Genomic DNA, 14,468 nt, shown 5'->3' on the forward strand with positions numbered 1-14,468 from the left:
GTGTCTGCGCAACAATACGGATGAAATAAAAGGTGGAGCAGACTGGAGAAAAGTAATTCAGCTACTGTAATACAAATAATATATAAAAACCATGAGACAACAGCGAAATAAAATAACAATCTTCCCCCCTTTTATGGCTCCAAATTATTTCTAGTTGATTACACAAAACTGACAAACTGAATTTCCTCTCTATGCAAATACGAATTTAGTTGAACTTCCTGTAAACTACTGCAATGTGGAGTTAAACTACGAGTTTAACAGCACGTGCTTCCCAGTATTGTGTGGTTTAAGTTGTTTTCAGTGCATTAAAAAGAAGCATGAATCCGCGGGACGGCACGACTCTCTAGCGTTTCTCCTGGCATGATTCTTGTGTTCATCAATGGGATGGGACCGCTGTGCTGTAGCTCGAGTCTGCGCAGTGAGACTGGGTCACAGTTGGGTGCAGCTCCACCAGAGGAGGAAGCGGAGTTTCCGGCTGTTTGCAGCGGAGAGTGAGGATTGCTGACGCCGCGAAACCCCGAGAAAAAACGCCGCCGGCTCGGGGGGCTAACAGTTTGTGATATCCTTAGTGGTGGTGGTGTTTTATACCGGGGGGATCTGGGGGCTGGTGATTTTCTTTACGCACCGAGGGAGTCCGACAGCTAACCGAGCAAAGAAGCGGTACAAGGCGGGGGTGAGCCACCAGCTACCGGCATGGCCAGGGACTACGATTACCTCTTCAAGCTGCTCATCATCGGTGACAGCGGTAAGCCGACGCCGGGGATGCAGGACGGGAAGTGGGCCTTGTCTTGTTTTTTTTTTACAATGGGGGAAGCAGAAGTACTCTTTTAACCCGGCTATGTACCATCCGGGCGCTTTTGCAGTGTATTATTTTGTCTTTTAGGCACTGAAATTACTTGTTAAACGTACACATCCGCCATATTTTCGTGTCAGCTACAGGGCGGAGGTTGTGTGTCCGGGCTGGGCATGTCAGCCGACGAGGCCGGATACCGCCTCCAGACACTGAGGGTTTATCTCTTGAAAATGTCCTATCTCGTTCTTATATCGGCTTAGACAATTGTTTTACCGCCGTAACACAACACGTACTGTGACCTATACCGTTCCTGGGGTAGTAGGCTGTAGTTTTGGCCTTTTGTTTGTATCTACAGTTAGCTAGGTTGTGTTGGCTAGCTATGAGCTAGGCTAACATGCCAATTCCTTGCCTGGTTATATGTTGATAACTGTTAGTTATCATTTGCTGCACCGGGAAGGTTAAATGCTAAGAAGTTCCCGGCACAGATGTAAATTCAACTAAGTCCGGTTAAGATGTTGCAATGGGTTTTGTTATTTATTTAGTTAGCTAGTTAGCTTGTGAGACCTAGGAGGTTGGGAGTGGAGGAATGCTGCACTGCAAAGACATGTTTGCATCTAGTTAGTCAGACTACAGTGAAGTGAGACTGACACCGCGGTTAGTGTCAACCAAAGTGCCCTTTGGTGTGTAAGCTAAGTATATAAGGTAAAACAGCACAAAGACTCTGACTGCTTCTTTATGTTTAGCACCTTTTTATCATGTTAATAATTAGGACAAACAGCCACAGGTAGATGCATAACTAAGATCTGTGTATATATGGAAAAAAATGTTTGCCCCTCTTGTTTTTAAGTGGAAAACATGCTTTAAGAAAAGCGGGAAAATAAAAAAGTATTCCACCCTCAGGAGCTAGAGCCTCATCCCGCTGAACTTCTTTTGTGAGCAATGGTCTTTGGATTCATTGACAGCTCCGGTCCTGGCACTGCCCCACCAGCTGGCTTCTCACAGTGGAGAGACAAGGCAGTACAGCAAGCCCTTCACTGCATGTCACACACAGGGGCCAGTGTGCCCTCAGCTGCAGCAAGGAAGCACTACTGTTTGCAGTGCTGCACGGGGATTTTTATTTATTTATTTGGGGGGCTCTGACCTTGTGCCCTTGTTCTGTTGTCAGACCTGCTGCTTGCTGCTGGGAATCAGATTCTCCACTCACTGAATCCCTAGTTGAACGTGAACACCCTCTAACCTATGACAAGTTAGAGGACATACAAAATTTCACAGTACACATGAACATCATTCTCTAAATGGAAATTTGAGCAACATTTCATGTATCAGATATGTATTACCTTTTTTTCCATGGTCTGTGGTTAATTTATGCTCCATTGATGTAGAGATATAATTACAGGCTGACAACAGAGGTGTCCTGGATATTTTTACACCTGACAGTTTTTTTTGGGGGGGGGGGGGGGGTTGCCAACCTAAACGCCCACACGACATGTTAAAGCTGATGAATGCTCTTCTGCTTTGAAGCTTTGGTCATTGTATGTTTGAACAAAACTCTGTAGTGCTGAGATCACAGGAACCTGATAGCTTTTTATGTAAGGACAAATCAAACATGAAATGACAATAACACAATAGATAACCTGTGTAACTGGGCTGCAGGTTCAGTCCCACCTCAGGCCAGCAGAGTGACTTCCTAACTTTCAGTTGTAACCTCACAATCAATCTTACTCACACTTATAAACTAACCTCATTTTCAGTCCCTTTCTCTTTTTTCTTTGTCCTCTCCTGTCATCTCTTATTACTCTTATTTCTTTCTGAATTCCACTGTTTCATATCTGATTATTTTAAGAAGCCTCCCAGTGTCCGCCTCACTGAAGTTAAATCGATTAAGATTCTAGAGCTACCTTCGTCATCAGAATGAGTATGTAGGGTGTAGTCTTGCTTACCCGAAGCCTTCAGCTTGTACACTGTGCAGCAGGTTAGAACCGTGTTTATGTCTTGAAGAACTAAATCTTTATTTACACAAAGATTAGAGGAACGATTCAGCTTGACATCCCCCACTTTTCTTTTTTTTGTGTGTGTGCGTGCCGTCATCACGTGGTGCTGCTCTTGGTTAACTAGGATATAATATGCGAAACCAAAACTCTTGCTCTGTTGTGGTGCAAAAAAAAAAAGTGTTTTCAGACTTGCCAGTATCAAAAATGCAGAGTTGTTATAGTGTATATTTTTTTTGTTGTGCCGCTGTACTTTAAACCTCTTCCTGTGCTTGTATTTCCTCCTCAGGAGTGGGGAAGAGCAGTCTCCTCCTGCGATTTGCAGACAACACATTTTCAGGTGCGGGGCTCAACCAAAGCAGCGATGTATAATCAGGACTCATCTCCGTTTTAGTTTCCATGTTTTCATAATAAATTCGATTTTGTGTTCGCGTGCCCACTCGCAGGTAGCTATATCACCACGATCGGTGTGGACTTCAAGATCCGGACAGTGGAGATCAATGGGGAGAAGGTGAAGCTACAGATCTGGGACACAGCAGGGCAGGAACGTTTTCGCACCATCACCTCAACGTAAGTGGATCCATTCACACACACGTCCCCTTCCTTTGCTTGGAGTTTTCAGGTGAAACTTTTTGTTTATGTTTCAACAATTAAGTCTGAAACCATGAAAGGCTCTTTGCGGTCCTGACATTAGGTTTTATATGAGGAAGCAATAGAATAAGTCATTGCTGTTCTATGAAACTGGGTGGAATTCCCCACACATCCTAATTACAGATGTGAGAGGGAGGCTCCTTGTTGTGTGCTGTAGTGCTCCATGATGGTGCCGAGTGTACGTCATTACCCTCTTACACTTGCAGCGTGTTTCACACTGCTGTCCATGTGCCCTGGGGGTTCATAATGATCGGCACTCCCACGCTTTAAGAGGGAACGTTGGCCTAAATTTTCCTTTTCTCCACAGTTTACCTGAATAGACCAAGAACACAGACTGCTGTCTGTCCCAGAAGTTCACTGCTGTTCAGAAAGCCTCTAAAAACACAAAAAGTGCTGCTGCTACTCTTGCAAATTTTAATTTCTGTTTTTGAGAGCTTTTAAGCGTTGGTCGACTTTCACGACGAATAAACATGAAGTCTGCCAGGATATAGAGATAACAGTTGTTAACAGAATAAATTTGGTTTTGGTCTGTGCAGGGTTTTTTTTTTTTTTTTAATAGAAATATTATCGCTTCAGTTTGGTCTTGTGGTTTGATCGCAGCCTACAGAAAGATGCTCTCTAAGCTTTCAGAAGACGTCCCATCATTTACGTCAACTCACATAGCTTGCAATACCACGAGTGGAAGTCTGGAGTCCATTACATTTGTTTTAAGGTTGGATGATGCAGCAGTAGTTGACCTCCAGGTGACAGATGGTAGGTTAGTGGGCAAAAAAAACCTTGATGCAAATGAATATGATCCCAAACTAATGAAAAAGTAAAGCGATTTCAGCATTTAGTGCTCATGACTATTACCACGACCACTAATGTTGCTTCTAATAATAATATCAAACTATAACGATTGCTTTTATTATGGATAACATGTTTTTAGACTCTTAAAAATAAATTTCAGTAATCTTTGCCATTGTATCAAGAGAAATAGTCTGCATTCATAGGTTTCTATATTCATGACAAATAGTCACTCACTCAGTGCTCTGAGCAGCACCGATAGGAACATCATTGATGTGACCTACAGCTTAAACTGCAGTCATCTCACATGCTCACCCCTTTTTGACTTTGACTGAAGCAGACACAGACTGCGCTTGGGAGATATTGGAGCGTCATTTGCCTCCCGAGTATCGTCTTGAATGGGACCAGGAGGGCATGTTTGACTCTTATGTACTAGCACTGCTGCAGGGAGGCCAATCAGAATGCTAAAATCATCCAGAAAGCGTGAAATCCTTAACGCTTTAGCCCCTGTGGAGCATAGCCGTCCTAGTTTGGAAGGATTGTTGCGACTTGTTCTGCAGGAATCCCTCCAGCGAGCAGGCTGCCTATTAAGGGTGATTGTTCCCTGTGCTGAACTAGAGTGGCATGGTGCCTCATTAGATCCTAAATGAATGTTTCTGTGGAGATGGATCATGGGCAGTGACCTGCTGAGTCTACTCAGGCAGACTAACCTGAGGTGGTAGCCATATGTCAGTGAGCAGCTGTGTGTTTTCAGCCTAAGGCTTCAGTCACAGCATAATATCACTTTAACTTTATCTTTTTCTCTTTTAGAGACTTTTACGCTGTTGTTTTTCTTATAATTATTTACTGTTTTGCATTGTAAATAAAAGAGCACATAATGAGATTAACAACAGTAAAAAGTCCGCAGGTGGACTCCTACCGAGGGCATTTAGGTCCCATGTTCAAGCACCAACAGAGGTCCACCTGAATGATGACTCTTTCAGTGAGTTCAGTATGCTAACCCTTTACAGAAAAGGGTACATCAGGTTGGGCTGTGAGGCTGTTTGTGTGTTTGGCAGTTTAAGGTTCTTTATTCATGTGCACTGAGCAGACATAAACGCACAGCCACACACCCCTGCTGTGTGTCTGTCCATTATTGATGGACACTGGGGACAAACCCAGACAATAGGCTTGGGTGGTATCTTTTTACTGAGGATACAGTAGTATTGTGTGTGTTGTGGTGTTTGTTGTTTGTCCGATTATGTCCTTGTAGTTTTAATTAAACAATTAGATGTTTCCACCCATACTAGTCAGCACTATTAATACCAGTCTGCTAGCAGGAGCAGCGCAGAACAATTGTCAGTACAGTAAGGCAGTCTGATTTGTTTAGCCAGAAAATTAGACTCTACAAACTTCACTAATTGTAGCATGTATGTATAATAAGAAGCGCTCTCCTTCCATAAATAAGGAGAACCGAGCTTGGTCTGTGTTGGCTTTACACTTTACAGTAGTAAGAATAGTTTTTTATGGTATTGAAAATCATGCCCAATAATGTTAATTTACATTAATAACATAGTGTGATGTAAATCCTTGATGCCACCAAACCCTATCAAAACAAGCTGTATCCCCAAACTGTCACAACACACACGCACACACACACAGAAACCCTGACAAAAGTTTCTTTGTGTTTGTTTGGTGTAGTGCAGTGGTACTGGGGATGCGCTCTGTCTCAGATCTGGCCTCTCTTTTTGAAGCCGGTTCATTTGTCTGTGCGGTATAAATGTAGTGCTGTTGCTTTTTCCGTCACACAGTCATACACTCTGTCCTGATGAATGTATTTATTAAGTTGTGCCCCTTCAAGTGTCTTTCCCTTTGCTGGATAACATTAGTTATTAGCTCAGAAAGTTAGGGATAACTTGAAATTAAAATGCCCTACTGCAATGCAAAGGTCAGGCCATTGCACACTTAAATCTTCAATAACTGTTACACGGTGTAGTGGTATCAAAAACTCTTCACACATCAATCCTGTTGGCCTTTTTTTTTTTTTTTTCCAGTCTGTTTTGTGTGTTAACCATTTCTGCTGTGTATTTTATTTTCATCTATTAACTTTAACAAATTATTTTTTACATATTTATTTGCCAACTTTAGCTTTAATAATTCCTTTTATTTGTTATTACCTTTACCAAACTATCTCTGCTGTTTATTCGTTAATCCTATCTAACAGTTTCTATTGAGGCATTACTTTTAGATTTATTTTTAAATTTATCGGTTACTTTCCATCACCATCATGTGGTGTTCAGAAAAAATGCAGGTCAAAGGGTTTTTTTCCGCCACCAAAGCTACATCCATGTTTTACCCTGTCTGTTATCCTTTATCTTTAGGTAATCAGTTATACTGTTGTTCATACTCTTCGGCCAACACTTTTAGCGTTCTCTAGTCTTGCTGCTATACTACCATTTCTCTGTAGTAAAAGTAGAAGTCGTTATAACTGTTCAGCTAATTAGAAATATTTTATCTAACTAGTCACAGCAGACGGACGCCCCTCCCTGAGCCTGGTTCTGTTGGCGGTTTCTTCCAGTGTCACCAAGTTCTTGCTCAAAGGGTGTTGTATGACTGTTAGGGGTTTTCTCTGTATTATTGTAGGGTCTTAACCCCACAATTTAAAGCACCTTAAGGCGACTGTTGTTGTGATTTAGCATTATATGAATAAAATTTAAATGAATTCAATTGATCTTTGTCGCAAACTGTAATCTGACTGTTTCCCCTTTCTTCTGTCTTTAGATATTACAGGGGAACACATGGGGTCATAGTGGTATATGACGTCACGAGTGCTGAGTCCTTTGTCAATGTAAAACGATGGTTACATGAAATCAACCAGAACTGTGACGACGTGTGCCGAATATTAGGTGAGTGCGCTCCAAAGAAACACCTTGGCACTGTTCTCACCTCGTCTTCTTTAGCTTAAAAATAGACTCTGCCCTTCACTCCAGTGCATGCCTCTTGTATTTGCTGGCAGTATGGGAATAATTTCTTGCTCCATTATTTTACACTGAGCTGTTTTCTATTTTTAGTGGGAAACAAGAACGACGACCCAAACTCTAAGGTGGTCGAGACGACTGACGCGCAGAAGTTTGCAGAGCAGATGGGAATCAGCCTTTTCGAGACGAGTGCAAAAGAGAACGTAAATGTTGAAGAGGTAACTAGTTGTTTTGTGTTATTTGTAGCCTCAGACTGATAAGCTTGTCTGGAGCTGTTCGCCAGACATGCCAGGCATGCACAGAAGCTCTGTGATAACTGCTGATCAGCTTCCCACTGCACAAAGCATCGCTGAAAGTAACTGTTTTTGCCCTGCCAAAACAATCTGCTAATCGTTTACTCAGTTACCGTACTTTCTGGACAATAGAGCGCACCTGTAAATAATTTAATCGGCTCTATTTTTAAATTTTTTTTTAAAAAAAGATATACAAGCCGCATCCGGCTATAAGCCGCAGATATCTATGATGAAAAATTAGATATTTACTGCATGTACAGAACGATTTTGTACTGTAAATGTACATGTATGTACTTGAACAGATTCTTTCCGAACAATGCATTTTAACACGGCAGCAACTTTGCTGATTAAAACGGAACAGAACCAAGAGAAAATAACCGCTATTTATTTACCTTAATTTTTCCTGTATTTGAAACCACAAGTCATTTTAATCATCTTCGCTGAAACCCATGAAGTCGTCTTCTTCAGTGTCGGAGTTGAACAGGCTCAGAAGCACTTCATCACATCTGTCTCCATCAGTCTCGCTCTCCGTGGCACTGTCATCCTCCGGTGAAGTTGGCTCTGAAGGTGCGCCGCTCTCTTCCCGCTGCCGCCTCCAACGTCTCACCATAGACTCATTGACGCTAAGCTTGCGGGCAGCAGCGCGGTTTCCCTCCTGGTTAGCAAGATCGATGGCCTTCAACTTAAAACTTGCATCATACGAACTTCATCGTGTGGTTTCCATGATGAAGGGGCGAGGATTTGAAAATAATTACCAGTTGATAATTTGTTGTGCGGGTTCTATCTGCTAAAGAAAAAGTAGCGTATTCTTCTTTGCATTGATTTTTCATCTATCTTGTTTTTTATTCTAATTCTGGTTAGAGTGCCCCTAGTGGTGGAAGAAAAATCCACAGAATAGCCGCACCTTTGTATAAGCCTCATGGCTCAAAACCTAGGAAAAAAGTAGCGGCTTATGGTCCAGAAAATACGGTAATTCAAGTGAGTGCTATTATTTAAAACGGTTCACAATCACACAGCACAAAGAATAGTGTCCTTATTTTTGAAAAGCTAAGAGTGGATTTTATTACTTTTTAACCAAAGGCTGTTAATGTGCTCTTCTGCTTTATTGCAGAGTGTTAGATTGGCTTCAGATTTATAGGAATAGCAATGAGAAAGGTGTCGATCTTCCAAACACCTAATAGTTTGCTAGCCTGCTTGTGTACATAGGTAAACAAATCCACCCCAAGACTCGCTAATCAAAACAAAATAACAACATCTATGTGGAAACTCATCATCAGAGGTTTTGCAGCATTGTGAACAGCTGTGGGTGGATTTTTGTTGCCTGATTCTTAAGTTCAGTTATCCAGGCTGCAGCTTCATATTTAGAAATAAGACTCAAGTGAGGCTTTGAACTGTTCCTTTAAATACTCCTTTGTCACCATTATGACACACAAATCTGACCGCTCTAATCTGTTCATGCTTTTTGGTTTGTGCCTCTCTTGGCAGATGTTCAACTGCATCACGGAGCTAGTGCTAAAAGCCAAGAAGGAAGTGCTAGCCAAGCAGCAGCAGCAGCAACAAAACGACGTGGTCAAACTCACCCGGAACAGTAAACGAAAGAAAAAGTGCTGCTAACAAACTCGAAGCCATCCACAGAAAAGCGGGCGGCGTCTTCACATGCATATACACACATACACGATGGGACTCAGAGCATCTAAATTAAAGAGCAGATAAAGATTTAATAAATATATGGTGAAAGATTAAAAAAAAAATGATGGCAAAAATGTCCCCTTTGGACAAACTAATCATGAAGACTTTAATAAAAAAAATTGTACAGATTTTATTAGACATCAGATCAAGTTTTATTTGGAATTCAGCAGATGGGCACTATTGACCTGAGGTCCTACTTTTTTGTTCAAGGATCTGCAACTGACAGCTATAATGCTCCGATTTGTATCCACTTCCACAACCCTGTTTCTCTCACATCAGTATCTCATCTCTCCTTCTCATTCCACTGCACACGGGACATTCAGAGTCGGGCTGGACTCTGCGTCTGAGGAGGAGGAGGGCTCACCTTTCCTGGATTTATTTGGGTTTGTTTTCTGGGGCGGGGGGAGGGAGGGGGGGCAGTTTTTGGAACAGGTGTCTCTCCACTGAACATCTCCATTGAACGTTTCTGTGTTACGATGGCTTCACGCCAACAGATCATGAACTTCTAGGTTTTGTTTTATTTGACTTGTTGGGGGGAAAAAATCACTTGGAGGAGGAGAAGGATCATTGGTAGTCAATCTTTAGCAACTAATTTGATGGACAGAACTGGTGACTTTTTTCTTCCTTTTTGTCTGTATTTTGCCAAGTTTTCCCTTGTTTCCTTTCTAACTTCCAGTAGTGCTGAGCCATCCATAATAGATTTTTTTTTTTTTTTTTTTTTTTTGAGTGCAGCGGAGCAGTTGAACCACTCTCGGAGCTCTGGGACGTCGAGCTCCTTGTGCACCTTTCACTGCAGTCTTACTATGCTTCAGAGTTTGCTTTAAAACCTTTCCCCAAAATCTTTTTTTTCCTTTTTTTAAACCGTGATACTGCCAATATTATATATATTAAAAAAAATATTAGGAGCTGCAGCGCCTCTCATTGGACTGTTGCCATAGTGGCCAGTGGCTGGCCAAGACGTTTGGTGAATGGAGTCCTCAGGCGCTCCCTCCATCCCTCTCCCTCTTTTACTTCTTTTTTCCTGCAGCGACCAGCCTTCTCTCCCCTGATGCCCACATATCAGCACCCCTCTCAGTGATGGACTCCTGCATTTGGTCCAGCAACAGTGCATGGAAGCTCTTCGCCAAGACACCTGTGCAACCACCCAAACCTCCCAAATACATTGCAGACTGTGGTTTTCAATCTTGTGTTTTTGAGCATGTAACACTGTTTGATTGGGTGTGTTTAGAAAAAAAAAGATATGCCATGCATTTTAGCATTCAAACTCTTGTGGATTTCCTGCGTTTTCTCTTGCAGAATATTCTAAACAGTCGACTAAAGCATTAAGGTTTATCGCTTTGCTTTTCATGGTCATGACCTGCACTACCTGCCCAAATTGAAGTGTTACAGGACAGTGTTTTTTGGCGACCCTCCACATTGAGAGTGTGGCGCGCAGTGGGACTGTTAATATAAGAACAAATGGGGATGAACTGCAGCACTGGATCCGCTCCCTCCCCGCCCGGATTTGCCACAGAGGCCGAAGCGTTGTACAATGTCTTACTGACATTATTATTAATTTTTTTTTCTGTTTTGGAATTGGGAGCGAGCTTGATGTTGCACAAGCTTCTGTCGAAAACACTTTGTTTTCCTCCTCTGGGCAGGCTCTGGCAGCTGGTTTGGGATCCCGATACGTGTCAAAAGGTCACCGCGACCTCAAGGGCCTCGAAATGATATCAAATCTCACACTTTATGATTTTTCTTCATTATGTGTATGTATATATAAATATATTTGTGTGTTTATATTCAATATAGAACATACACACATGATTAGCACACCAACTGCACATGTGTTAAACATGGGCCGTGTGCTGTGGTTGAAAGACACTTGTCAGCTGTGGTTTGCTGTACACTGGAGACAAAGATGTACTATTCATTTTTCCCTACATGAATTTAATCAGTAATAAACGTTTTAAAAGAATAAATATTTGAGACATAATGACTGATCTCATTTGTCAGTGGTCGGAGGCTCAGTCCCAACTTGAGTTTAAACCTGTGTCCATTTTATTTTTGCCTTTCTCTGAATAAAATTTTAATGGGAGAGAGTGTTTTATGGTCTTTGGAAAACCTGTCACTACTTAACTCTTATGTGGGTTGTTCATATTCATTTAAAGGAGGTTTATGACCACTTAAGGAGCACCAAGTGGAGTAGATACCCTCATCTTATACTAAACATCATTAGTACTCTCATACCTGCCCGATTTTACATGATCAGTGCAACTAGCTTCTTTTTTCAGTCACTGTGAAGTAATGAGAAGGATTTGATAAGTTACTCCTATCCTTTGAATTGTTTATTAAAATGTTTTATATGACTAGTTTGTAATACTGTGAGAAAATAAGCAGACTGGTCAGTCAGTCATTGAGTTTTTGTTTTGTGCTATTCAGTTTCTGAATGCTTGAATAATTTAATCATTTAACTTTTTCAAAATTATTATTATTATGGCTTTTGTATCTTTCGGGTTGAACCTAAAATTTCTGCACAGAGGAAAAATATGATTTATGATTTTCATATTTATAAGCAGTTTTACTGATGGAAGTCATAAAAACTAAAAATACCGTAATTAAAAGAAGCTTCATGTGGAACGTGCTCGTGATAAAAGCGACACTTTTTGTGATTTTAAGATGAAATTATACATCTACAGTGTTTTCAGAAGGAAAAAAGTTTCATTTATAACTTATTTTAACTTAAATGTAACATGTATTCCAAATTATATGTTACAGTTTATCGTGTAAGTTATAATACATGCATACCATGCCCAATTATGTCTGAGCTCAGAAGATAAGCAGGGTTTTCTACCAATTGGAATGTCAGTGGTTTGATCCCTGCTTATGACATTTGCATGTTAACGATTCCTTGGGCTGAACCCCGAGTGCTAAATAAGTACCAGTTTGCTTTGTTGGTTGGTTGGCTGGGAGTCCAGTGCTAAAGTTGTCTGAGCAATGGCAGTGTTATTACTTTTGTAGGTTTTTGGTCATAAACTAAAGAATATGACAAATTAAGACTTGATGAAAAGTTAATGCATTATCTAAGCTCGAATGAAATTCATCTGGTTTATCTGTTTGCGAATCACATCAGATCCCAAACATGACATGGATGTGTCACTTCCTGGATTCCTGGGCCAACAGGAATTCATTTATATCGGTATAACTTTATTAATCTTTCCTTGACACATACACACACACACGTGTATATAAAAATACAACTTTTGTAAAACTGCTTTTTCCTACTTAAAATATGTGTGGCTCTGAGAACCACAGGCAGAAAATGTCCCGGTTTCAAATCCAAGTCAGCAGAGACGAGTTGATTGTAAAGTATTTATTCGTACAAAAACAAACCAAAAAAAAGTCTTAAGAAAATTGCATGATTAATATTTTGAATAGTTTGAAGCATTTTCTAACTGAAACAGTGCCGTTAGTCATGGGTGAATGGAAGCACTCACATGGAGCACAATGGGCCCAACAAAAGCTCTAAATTCCTAAACAACATCCGCCCAAGGAGACACAAGCAAACATTCAATGGCATGTCTGTCTGCCCCTGGACACACACTCGATCCACGGTGGCAGCAGCGTGATGTTTACCACAGAGACACAGCACACAGAGTTTTAAAAATGCTTTCAGTCGGAAAATGAAGGAGCGGATACAGTCGACCGAGGAAAAGAACACGATGCTGACAGAACTGAATATGGTACACAGTATGATTTCTCTACATGAAAAAACAAACAAACTGAAGTCTGGTGATGGGCAGGAGCCACTGGTGTTGAGTCAGAGCTTTCTCACACCGGTCATCCAGTCACAAATCTGAAGGTCCAGTTTTTAAATCCATACGCCATCACACTTACTGCTTATTTCTGCCAGAAGGGGGAACACGTTTCTGATCACAACACATCAAACAGAGCAGGAAAGAACTTTGTGATAAGACATCCCTAAATGGAGGGATTTTTCAAAGGCTGCATTAAAGGTCAAAAAACTATTAATACACATCACTGATATTTTTGTAATACCTTATGCAGACTCTTACTGGGATCTTTAAAATAAGTCACCTATTTCTGTGTTATGAGCAAGTGGCCTGTTGATTCATTTACACAGGACTTCTAAAGGAATATGTCATAAATGTCATATTTGCACTCAGACACATAGTCACATCTAAACTTCATCAAACTTAAAATCTCAACCAATGCTCATAACTAATCCCTAAAGCATTAGTAAGCAATTTAGTGGTAGTTAAACTACTCCTGATATTTTATGAACTATTTATATGGGATGCCTTGTCAAAAAGTTGTATGAGAACGTGTCAGATAAACTGAAGTGAGGTGATGTTTTTAAGAGTTTACTGTAGATATGATGCAAAGTTTAGGTTGTTTGATCTCCTGGGATTGACTTGACTGGGACTATAATCTCTACTGCATGCCACACCAGAACAACAAAAACAGAAGAAAATAAAATACAGTCTACAAACAACATTATACAGGTGTTCTTCTGTCTACAAAAAGACTTTCATTCAAAAGGTACACATTTTTTGTCATATAAATATATCAATTTCATCCAAACCTATTCAATTTTTTTTATATATAAAAATCACTCTTTGGGTTGATCCTCCCCCTACAACCAGCTGAGACAACACAAAGACATCTGCATAGGTTTGCGCAGCTGCATTAGACGTGAGTTCAAACACAGACAGACATGAGAGACATCGCTGCACCACACTGGGAGTTGTCCATGCATTTTCAGGTCAACGCCTGCTTTTCGACGACAGACGTCACCTACGGAAAGAACGGAAGCCCGCGGCCGAGAAATCAAAGTGCCCGTGAAGTACTGAAGCAATGAGAATGGAGGTAGAACTTCTCTGATAGTGGTAAACGCAAAGCAAAGCAGCAAATGCTGACCACTGTGGAGGACGTTTTGTGGAGTTACTGTACACTGACATGCCTTTTAACAATGCGAAATTCAACACGTTGTTGACACGGAGAGCTGATGAGCACTCTACATACAGCAGTTCTGCCTTCTTCTCAAGCTGATGTAAACATATTGGAAATTTTGGTCAACTAGGAAGATGATTGACATCATGGGGACAACATTCAACAGTAGATTATCATTTAAAAAAAATTATACATTTTTAAATCTTAAATATAACATTAAATGTAGAAAAATAACAGCTGGTCAGACTTTGTAAATTAGAGCTACCCAAAGGTTTATTCAGGTGTCAGAGGTGAACATGGAGGCCTGACTGTGTTCATAACACAGATCATTACACATTCACGCAATTCAGATATTCTC

At 40.8% G+C, this 14,468-nt stretch overlaps 1 protein-coding gene across 2 annotated transcripts; it reads left to right on the forward strand.

The window, feature by feature from the left end:
• The first annotated feature begins 430 nt into the window (after positions 1-430).
• Positions 431-11,132, forward strand: rab35b (RAB35, member RAS oncogene family b). Of its 2 annotated transcripts, XM_063490005.1 has the most exons (6): positions 431-745; positions 3,071-3,121; positions 3,228-3,351; positions 6,979-7,103; positions 7,269-7,393; positions 8,954-11,132. In XM_063490005.1, the coding sequence occupies exons 1-6, from the start codon at positions 694-696 to the stop codon at positions 9,080-9,082; spliced, it is 606 nt and encodes a 201-aa protein (XP_063346075.1). In that variant the 5' UTR covers positions 431-693; the 3' UTR covers positions 9,083-11,132. The 2 variants fall into 2 exon arrangements, with proteins under 2 accessions (XP_063346075.1, XP_063346076.1); XM_063490006.2 differs by lacking the exon at positions 7,269-7,393.
• The last annotated feature ends 3,336 nt before the right edge of the window (positions 11,133-14,468 follow it).

Source organism: Pelmatolapia mariae, linkage group LG12, assembly GCF_036321145.2.
Source record: "Pelmatolapia mariae isolate MD_Pm_ZW linkage group LG12, Pm_UMD_F_2, whole genome shotgun sequence".
Classification (NCBI taxonomy): Eukaryota; Metazoa; Chordata; class Actinopteri; order Cichliformes; family Cichlidae; genus Pelmatolapia; species Pelmatolapia mariae.